An 11,069-nucleotide genomic window follows, 5' to 3' on the forward strand; every position below is an offset into this window, starting at 1 on the left:
ATGCCTGCTCCTATGATGCTGCTTGGCCTGCTGTGTTCATCCAGTTCTACACCTTGTTATCCCATATGCCCAGTGCGCGTTCGAAGGGATCATCGCTCTCAGGAAGGTGAAGGTAAAGGTAAAAGTTGTTTATCTGCAAGACGCTCGAATTGGGTTTTCGTGGTGCAGTGGTAACTTCAGACGAGGAGTCCTAGGTACCTGCCATTCTCATATTCCGATCACTTAATCTGAACTATCAACATCCTTTCTCCCCCAGCACTTGAACCCCTCCCCCACTATTTCATAAATGCTCCCCCCTCCAGCTCTGATAAGCTCATCTAGACTCTTAAACGTTAGCTTGCTTTCTCTCCATGGACGCGACCTGACCTGTTGTAATCTCCAGCATTCCCACAAGCCCTAAAGATATCTAATAACATCTCTGAACAGAGATAGTAGGAACTGCAGATGCTGGAGAATCTGAGATAACAAGGTGTAGAGCTGGATGAACACAGCAGGCCTAGCAGCATCGGAGGAGCAGGAAGGCTGACGTTTCGGGCCTAGACCCTTCTTCAGAGGTTTCTAGACCCGAAACGTCAGCCTTCCTGCTCCTCTGATACATCTCTGAACAGGTTGATTAGAGAATAAAATAAGACACTAGAATTACAGGAGGCTATTGAATGAAATGTAGAAAGCTAAGGAGCAATTTGAAAATAAGGAAGGGAGCTAGGATGTGGACATCAGAGTTTTTGGGTAAGCACAATGTTATGTAGAGAGGAAGGTGGGAGATCAGCCAGAGAATGCATTAATTAGATACCATTGGGCTGCAGGGTTCCTAAGTGGAATATGAGTTACAACGATGCTACCCAAAGGTTGCAGGAACAGCAACTCATATTCCGCTTGGGAACCCTGCAGCCCAATGGTATCAATGTGGACTTCACAAGCTTCAAAATCTCCCCTCCCCTTACCGCATCCCAAAACCAGCCCAGCTCATCCCCGCCTCCCTAACCTGTTCTTCCTCCCACCTATCCCTTTCTCCCACCTCAAGCCCCACCCCCATCTCCTACCTACTAAGCTCATCCCGCCCCCTTGACCTGACCGTCCTCCCTGGACTGACCTATCTCCTCCCTACCTCCCCACCTACACTCACCTTTACTGGCTCCATCCCCGCCTCTTTGACCTGTCTGTCTCCTCTCCACCTATCTTCTCCTCTATCCATCTTCTATCTGCCTCCCCCTCTCTCCCTATTTATTTCAGAACCCCCTTCCCCTCCCCCATTTCTGAAGAAGGGTCTAGGCCCGAAACGTCAGCCTTCCTGCTCCTCTGATGCTGCTTGGCCTGCTGTATTCATCCAGCTCTACAACTTGTTATCAACAGTTCCCTTTGACTTGATTGAGGACTACTGTCTTTAAACTTTGAAACATGGCACTCAGTTAAGGCAGACTTAGTGCCTTTACCACGCAAGCTGCCTACATGCTGCAAGTATGACATTGATATAGCATGATGCAAGACAGCAATATGTCCACACCCTTGACTGATCACTTCTGGCAACCATGACAAGCTGCCTAACTTTGTGTCCATGATGGAAGACAGGCAAGACAGAAATATTAAAGGGTTCCCCTTTCTGAATGATATGGCAATATGCAGGAAGGCAACGCAGGACAGACGTGCTGTGAGCATCCAGATAGTCCCAAAGTGCTGAGGGGAACAAGCAAAGAGCCTTGAGATGCGCCTTGCTCCCATGCATGAGATGGATCTGTCTCTATGGCCTGTCAGCAGCAATGCAATGAAAGTTGTCAGTGAGCTCCAAAGAACGGTGGTTAGCACTGCTGCCTCGCAGCACCAGGGACCTGGGTTTGATTCCACCCTTGGGCAATTGTCTGTGTGGAGTTTGCACATTCTCCCTGTGTCTGTGTGGGTTTCCTCCGGGTGTTCCAGTTTCCTCCCACAGTCCAAAGATGTGCAAGCTGGGTGGTCTGGCCATGCTAAATTGTCCATGGTGTTCAGGGATGTGTAGATTCAGTGGGTTATTGGGGGATGGGTCTGGGTGGGATGCTCCAAGGGTCGGTGTGGACTTGTTGGTTCGAAGGGCCTGTTTCCACACTATAGGGATTCTATAACCTGGTTTTATGTGACTTCTGACCTTGACTTACAGATGTTCAGAATAAATGAGATCAGTCTTCAAGCAATAGGTCTATTATTCTCCCAATTCTGAAGGGAGTGGGGTTTTGGGGGAATTGTGAACTGTCTAGATTGCCTGAATTTGTGAAGTCAGGAGCTTTGGGGGAGATGGGGTAATAGTAAATGTATTATAGTTAATTGCAACATTGCATAAATGATTAACTGTGGGGGATAACAACTTGGGGTTAGAAGTATTTTAACTCCTACAGTCATCAATTTTAATGTTTATCTTGCCCTGATGTCTACCCCATTTGATAATGTCTGAGTTCCTGAGAGAAGCCAACATGCTCTGCATAGCTTCTGACAGTCCTAAGTAATTCTGTGGAACAAGATAATCTAAATTGTAACTATTGCTATCATGCGAAACAAAACTACCTTGTTATGTAAAACAAGTGCCTCTTCTGTTTGGACTCACAGTTTTGATTTCCTCTAATTTTGTTTTCTTCTGCGCTGATCTTTGAAGTCCATGCACAGCAGAGCCTGAAGTCAGTGCTAGAAATTGCAAGGCATGCTGATCGGTGTGTTCAGATCCTCGGAGTGGCCAAACAGCCATCCAGCTTAGGGGGAACATGCTCACAGAGGATCTATCCTCTACTACTGATAATTAGGCAGGTCCTGGACTCAGCAAATAAAAACCGAAAGAACTGCGGATGCTGTAAATCAGTAATAAAACCAGAAATTTCTGGAAAAGCTCAGCAGGTCTGGCAGCATCTGTAGAGAGAAATCAGAGTTCATGTTTCAGGTCAAGTGACCCTTCCTCAGAACAGATCGTTCCTAGACTCAGCATATTGGTGGCCACAAACTATCCAAACCAGAATACAACACTATCCCAACTAGGAAACACAGGTAGTGGAGGAGATAGCAGGAACTGCAGATGCTGGAAAATCTGAGATAACAAGGTGTAGAGCTGGATGAACACAGTAGGCCAAGCAGCATCGTAGGAGCAGGAAGGCTGACGTTTCGGGCCTAGACCCTTCATCAGAAATGGGGGAGGGGAAGGGGGTTCTGAAATAAATAGGGAGAGACGGGGAGGCGGATAGAAGATGGATAGAGGAGAAGATAGGTGGAGAGGAAACAGACAGGTCAAAGAGGCGGGGATGGAGCCAGTAAAGGTGAGTGTAGGTAGGGAGGAGATAGGTCAGTCCAGGGAGGACGGACAGGTCAAGAGGGCGGAATGAGGTTAGTAGGTAGGAAATGGGGGTACAGCTTGAGGTGGGAGGAGGGGATAGGTGGGAGGAAGAACAGGTTAGGGAGGCGGGGACGAGCTGGGTTGGTTTTGGGATGCGGTAGGGGGAGGGGAGATTTTGAAGCTTGTGAAATCCACATTGATACCATTGGGCTGAAGGGTTCCCAAGCGGAATATGAATTGCTGTTCCTGCAACCTGATTTTCTGATGAATGGTCTAATCCCGAAACGTCAGCCTTCCTGCTCCTATGATGCTGCTTGGCCTGCTGTGTTCATCCAGCTCTACACCTTGTTATCTAGGAAACACAGGTGTTGGAATAGAAACATATTTATTTATTTTTCTAATTATTCCTGTAATCTGTATTGCTGGACATTTTATTTATTTTTTTCCCCTTACGAATTTGAACTTAATCTGTATCTGGATATCTTTGTACCTAGGTGGCGACTTGTAAACTTTTCACTGTACTCATTTGAGTGCAATAGAACTAATCCAAATTATAGTTGAACTGCATGGAATTGTACGTAAAGGTAAATAAAACTGGTTGTGAATGGTCTGAAACAAAAGCAGAAAGCGAGGAATCAGCAAATCAGGCAACATCTAGAGTTTGTATTAATATACATTCATGATGATAACACAAACTGTGAATTACTGTATTTCTATACTGTTATTCCCAGCAGAACAGAGTAAATTTGGCACCAGCTGTAGCTCACACAGCCTGTGCTGAGACGCGCAGACGCAGTGGCGGCAGTCAGCTGGTGGTAATGGCGGCCTCGGAAAGGAGTACCAAGGAGAAGCTTTTGGCTCTGCTGGACGATCTGGAAGTGCTGTGTCGGTAAGAGGCCGTATTTTGCGCCCCGAGGAGTGGATTGTGTTATAGTGTCTGCCTCTTTTATTTAGAAGGTATTTCCGGCCCTCGGTTCCAACGTCCAGGGACCTCTGAATGGCTAGAAAATACCGCGGGCGAGTACTATTGAGAGAAAAGTGTCAGCTATTTCTGACAAAACATTGAAAGAGGGATGTGGAAGGAAGCTTTGGAGCACCGATTCTGAATAAAAGATGATGGGATGGGAGAAAGCATTTGGTGGGGGATGTAAGGCAGAGGGAAGGAAAAGCGAGAACGGAAATGTGGCTTTTAATTTGAAGGAGTTGAGGAAGCCAGTCGAGCTCTGGGTGTTTAGATTTCAAAAGATGGGAAGTTGGCATTTCAGAATAATCTAGAGAATGATTCGAATACCACCAAACCTGTGTAAGATTCTGTATTACTTTCAAAATAAATTAAAGATTGGTGCCAGTAAGAATGACCGTGGACCTGATGTAAAAATCCAATTAGTTTAGTTTATACATTTAAATATGAGAACTCGTTTCTCTGTGATTCCAGTCGTGCATTCATACAGATGATTCTTTTCTTTAAACTGCCCTCTTAAGCAGGTGTGAAAGCCAGTTAAGTTGTATTAAGCTACTCCCTAAACATGAAGATAAGTCTCAGAATAACTAGGTACAATCAATGCCACTTGCACCCCCAATTAATTTAATTTATACAGTGTTGTTTCTTTGGCGGTTCTATTGATTTGCAACTATAACTTCCAATAGGAATCTGGAAAATTCTATTGAAATTCTATCGCCATTTTAGAGATTCATATGCAATACAGAAAAGGGCCATTGGCCCATCAAGTCTGCACTGACATAACTACCATTAAAAGTGTGCTAATCCCAATTTCCTGCACTCGTCCCATATCCTTGAATGTTATGATATTTGAAGTACTCATCCAAATATTTTTTAAAGGTTGTAGGTTTCCAGCCTCCACTATCTTCCCAGACAGTGGTTCCTGATTCCCATCAATTGCTGAGTTTCTCCAATCCCCTCCGAATCTCCTGCCCCTTACTTTAAAACTATGCCCTCTCGTGATTGACCCCTCAACCAAGGGGAACAGTTGCTCTTTCTTCACCCTGTTATACCCCTCATAATCTTTATACACTTCAATCATGTGCTTCCCTCAGTATTCTCTGCTCTAAAGAAAATGATTCAAACCTTTATAATCTCTCCTTAAAGCTCAATTTCTCCATCCCAGGCAACATCCTGGTGAACCTGCTCTGTAGCCCCTCTGAGTGATATCACATCTTTCCTGCAAAGAGGTGACCAGAACTGCACACAGTACTCCAGTTGTGGCCTGACCAACACTCCGTACAACTCCAACATTATTTCCATGCTCTTATACTTGATGCCACGACTGATGAAAGCAAGTGTCCCATATGCCTTCTTAACTATCCTATTCACATGCCCTGCTGACTTCAAGGATTTGTGAATAATTATTCCAAGATGCCTCTGTTCCTCTAAACTACCCAGTATCATTAAATATTCCCTCATCATGTTTCTTCTGCCAAAGTGCATCACCTTGCACTTATTAGGATTAAATACCATTTGCCACTGGTCTGCCCATCTGACCAACCCAACTATATCTTCCTGTAAACCTACAAACCATCTTCTTCACTATTAACCCAGATGTATGTAGACAATATTAGGCAGATTTTTAAATGATTCAGGAGTGATGTGAAGAGCTATTAACTTTTCAAAAGTTATGGTGTTTTTCACATTAAAGGTAAGTATTGAGGGACAATAACATTTCTACTCAAGTCTTTTGTATTTTTGGCAGCTTGATTGAATGCTTATAAAGAATTGAAACAAACAAATATCTTGGACATAGGACAATGTTTTCACTAAATTAGCTGAAACCTCACAAATGGTGAGGTCCTTTCAGTTAGGTCCTTCTCATTCCTTTTTAGCATGTCATCTTTGCATCCTTAAAAAAAAAACCCTATATTTAAATAACCATGTTGTTTCATCTTGGCCCACCGTCTCCTTTTGGCAAGAGAAAAATGTTACCAGTCGGATGTTACTTACGATGAACAGTGTTGAGGCGTAGCATATCTGTTTTCATGGCCATCCCCAGCTGTGCGTTTTCCCCAGAAGTACTGAACATCCATCTTCCATCCATCCATCATTCCATCCATACCTTACACAACTGATCATTCATTTTGTTTGAACCTGGGCTTTAAGTTTCAACAAACAGTTTGTCATTTGGGGCTGGGCATGGAGGTGGGGAGGGAAATTAATGTCCTGTCTCACTTGACACCTTTATCTAAACCATATCTTATTCACAAAATATCTAAAAGTACATTACATGACACTTCAGTTTTCCTCTTGATTTTACATGAAACGTATGTAAGATCAGTTTCTTTCAATATGATAGTGGCACTCTGAGGTACCTCACTACAACTAGAATTACTCTTGTATTTTCAACATTTTGCTTGATGTTCACATTTGTCAGTAGGGACCACTGTTAATGTATGTCAAGTGCACATGTGCAACAGGCTATGATGCAGCATTGTACATAAAACACTGGAAGCCTCATTGTGAGACAAAATAGATCTTATAAGGGAAGCAGGTACTACATCATTGTAATTCTTGCAGCATCTGAAGGGATGAATGTCTCTGCCAGTGGTAAAGATTTTGCCTGAAGTAAGTTTAAGCATTTTTTTTTTACAGTTATTCCTGGGTGTGAGAACATGACAATGAAGTACTTATGATGTGACAAAAAAAATGCACAACTGTGTTAGTTCATTGAGCCGGTCAATAATTTTGACTGACCTGGAAAATGTTAGATCGCTGCAGTAGAATATGCTCTTTAAAAGTTGTTGCCACGTTGATTCAGAGCAGACATAGAGGAACATTTTCTTTATTTCTGACTATGCCATACTTAACTTGGAAGTGCTTCATGTTGTCGTTGGTTGCAGAAAATAGTGTTCTTTTTCCAGTACTGACGACATTTTAGCTTTGGTGAATGTATAAAGTAATATGAATTTGTATAGCCAGGTTAGTGAAAGATGTTTTTCTCCAAGATCAGGAGTCATAAGTTAATTTCCTTGCTAATAATTTTATTTTCTATCCTTAGGGAATTGATTGAGCTGCTTGCACTATCCAGAAACCAGAAAATTGCACAACCAGGAGAGGAAAATCAGGTGAGGAATGAAAGATAAAAAAAAACAAAAGAACTGCAGATGCTGTAAATCAGAAACCTAAACAGAAGTTCAGAGGAAGGGTCACTGAACGTGAAACATTAACTCTGATTTCTCTCCCCAGATGCTGCCAGACCTGCTGAGCTTTTCCAGCAATTTCTGTTTTTGTTGAGGAATGAAAGATGACTACCTGAGGCATTGCATTTAATCTTGAATTATTTTTAAGACGCTATAACTCCCATCACTGCAGGAATAGTTGTTGTTCATTCAACCCACATTTGTAGCTGCTGGTTTGTGTGCAATTGCTGTTGGCAGGATGGAATTTTTCTCTATCTGGACTACTATATTAAATCACATTTTGTAGGGCTGCCTATTTATTGTCACCTTGGATGAGAGTGAGTGGAGGTATTAACAAATACATCCATTGCCAATGAAGAAATGGCTTTGTCAACAGAGGCATTAACACTGCTGACTCCTCTGCACCACCCTGACAACACCAGCCCCCCACTCTCACATTGCCACATTCTATAATATGTCAGACCGTGAAAATAAATTATATAAATTATTTTATTTAAATATTACTTTATCCCCAGCATGTTAAGGTTTTGTTCAGAGACCATGTCCTGTACCAGTGGGTTAGGTCATTTAAAATGTGTTTTGCTTTATTTTTACCAAAAATATAATCAATTCTCCATATTTTCTGCATTAGTGGAACAAAGGAAGTAGGAGCAGGGTTAGGCCAATTGGCCTAAGAAGCCCGTTCTACCAGTCAAACAGAGCATGGCTGATTGGGGAAAATGTAGCAGAGATAGACAATGTCCTTACATCCCTGAATTTGTTCGTGTCCAGAAATCTTTTGATTTGTATCTTGAATGTGCTCAATAATTGAGCTTCCACAGACTTTGGGCTAGAGAATTCAAGAGATCTACAACCCTGTAAGTGAAAAGATTACTTCTAATCTTGTTTTTAGTGGCATTCCCTTTATTCTGATAATGTGTCCTTGGTTCCAGACTCACCAACCAGGAGAAACATCCCTCAACATCTACCATGTCACACCCTGTAAGAATTTTGTACGTTTCAATGCAATCACTTCTCATTCTTTGAAACTGTAGCAAATATAATTCCAATTTCTTGAATCACTTTTCATAAGACACTTCTGTCAGGCCAGTGATTAGGGTGGTAAATCTCTGTTGCACTCCCTATGTCAAGCACATCCTTATAAGGAGACTATATAAAACTATACATTGTGCTGCATGTGTGATCTCATCGAGGTTCCATATAATTGCAGTGAGACAACTTTACTCCTGCATTCATGGGGACTAACATATTGTTTTCCTTGCTAAGCATTTGATGCACCTGTACCCTAGTTTTTGTAAATCATGAAACAAGGACACCCAGGTCCCTTTGGACAGCAACACTTCCCAAACTCTCATCATTTAAGAAATACTTCGCCTTTCTGTTTCTCCAACCAAAATATGTAATGTATGATCTGTCTGGATAGCATGCAACACAATACTTTTCACTGTATCTTGGTACATGTAATAATACTAAATCAAATCAAAATTGATAGCTTCGTGCATATTCATATTTTATTCTATCTGCCATGTTCTAGGCCCTGCACTCCTCACAAGTCGAATTCCAACCTCAACAAACTTGGAAATTTTACATTTGGTCCCACATACATATCATTGATATAGATTGCTACGACACAACTGATTCTTGTAACTCACTCACTGGTAACAGCATGTCATTCTGAGAGTGACCCATTTATTCCTATTTTCTGTATATAAACAATTCTCAATCTACAGCAATAATTCATCCACAATTCCATGTGCTTTAATTTTGTTTACTAATTTTCTCTGTGGGACCTTTAATGGAAGTTTTCTAAAAATGCAAATATCACCACTAGCTCTCCTTTATCTGTTGGACACTGGGAATCTCATTTATTGAAATTTACTGATTATTTACCTTCATTCCCTGAATTGTCAGACCATGCTGATAAATGATAGGTAAAGTGGAAATGAGAACTTGTAATCGTTTAAGGACTGTACCAGTGCTTAAAATACACAGAATGGTCACTGGATCCATCCCGGAAAGCAGCCAAATCACCCATGAAAATTCAATCACGAGGGCAACAGATCTGGGAAAAGTCATCGCTGTAACTGGAATAGTCACAATTGGTGAAGAGCTTCTCCTTGAATTACGGGTTAATCATGGTTCTGTTTCTTGAGTTTGCTGTTGATGGGTTCACAGTGAACTCCTCAGCAGCAAACCTGAGAGAAGCAACATGTGACTGGAGGAGCAGCGCTGTGGTGAGTGATGGTGGTTAACAAATCTGTTCATGCTGGAGCATTGCCGACTGTAGGGTGGCCAGTGCAATCAAGACCAAAGGAAATGTGGCTGGAGGCCTGGACAAGCAGTGACACAATTAGGTGGTCAGGGAATGTGGGGCGGAGGGAGCGCTGGGCAAAGTAGGACTGCCAGGGCCAAAGATAGTGTAGCCTGAGATTGGGTAGTAAGCAAGGCCAGGGCCCAGAGACTGTTGCAAAGGGGTTGTGGAGAGGCACTTTAAAGTCGGAAGATGGGGATGAAGAGAAAGGGACTGCAAAAGTGGAGATGAGGAACTGAGGAAGGGTCACCGGACCCAAAACATTAACTCTGAATTTTTCTTTACAGATGCTGCCAGATCTGCCGAGCTTTTCCAGCAACTTCTATTTGTGTTCCTGTAGTTAATATTTAAGCTTTATTTCATAAAGGTATACATTTACGTGCTATCACCTCTTACAGTGTTTCATATACGGTCAGTTGTTTCAATTTAAATACTGTGATGTTTGAAATTAATGCTCTTATTGAATGATGTGGCTTCAAGTTTAATGGAGCAGTGATGACTATTGAGTATATTTTGAATTCTTCCAATTATGCTTCTGTGTAAGTCCCAAATATCCCACATGTCTACACAAATGCCAAAGGTAATGTTACTATAAGACTGCTTCACCTATTAAAGGTATTAGTGTGAATTTAAAGAGAGCCTTTGAAAACCAAAACGTAACCCTCGAAAATGTCAAGGGGAGTCCTCTGAACTGCGCAGAATTAATTGCATATGTCAAGCCAACTTATTTGTTTTAATGCAGCATTTGACACTGAGTATTCTTGTTGAGGCACAAATAAACAGTCTTTCTAAGAAGACCATGTTTCTGACAGTCTTCAGATCTTATAAAAATTATGTGGCTGCATATGATTAGATTTGGTTAAAAGAAAACTCATGTCCAGATTGACTAACAAATTGGTGACCGTTACTTAGTGTAAAGATGTAAGCTTAATTACACTGCTCGGTATAATTGCTTCCAGTGTTTCCATGTTATTATTGATTCTAGCTATAGCCTACATTGGCACATGATGAGTATATGTTTCCCCTCATGGGGGAATCCAAAACTGGATGCTGTTTAAAAATAAGGGTCACCTATTTAAGACGCAAATAAAGAGAATTTCTTCTCTTAGAGGGAACGTTAACCTTTGGAATTCTCTTCCACTGAGGATAGTGGAGGCTGGATCATCAAATATATTCAAGGCTGATTTTGATCTACAAGGGAGGGGGTCAGTAGGAAGGAAGTCACAAACAGATGAATTGTGAGCAAGTTCAATGGACTGCTGAATGGCCTACTCCCGTTCCTATTTTTTTATAGTACTAAAATCCAGTAAGTATGAAACTAAT

At 41.9% G+C, this 11,069-nt stretch overlaps 1 protein-coding gene across 2 annotated transcripts in view; it reads left to right on the forward strand.

Moving 5' to 3' along the window:
- The first annotated feature begins 5 nt into the window (after positions 1-5).
- med4 (mediator complex subunit 4) overlaps positions 6-11,069 on the forward strand; it is a 35,943-nt gene continuing 24,879 nt past the window's right edge. Inside the window, exons 1-3 of one of the 2 annotated variants that reach the window (XM_048602674.1) lie at positions 6-112; positions 4,021-4,175; positions 7,294-7,360. In XM_048602674.1, the coding sequence (XP_048458631.1) occupies positions 4,105-4,175; positions 7,294-7,360 (138 nt within the window). In that variant the 5' untranslated portion in view covers positions 6-112; positions 4,021-4,104. Of the gene's footprint in view, positions 113-4,017; positions 4,176-7,293; positions 7,361-11,069 lie in introns of both variants that reach the window. The other variant, XM_048602675.1, reaches the window with a different exon arrangement.

The sequence above is a fragment of the Rhincodon typus genome, chromosome 11 (assembly GCF_021869965.1).
Source record: "Rhincodon typus isolate 14 chromosome 11, sRhiTyp1.1, whole genome shotgun sequence".
Classification (NCBI taxonomy): Eukaryota; Metazoa; Chordata; class Chondrichthyes; order Orectolobiformes; family Rhincodontidae; genus Rhincodon; species Rhincodon typus.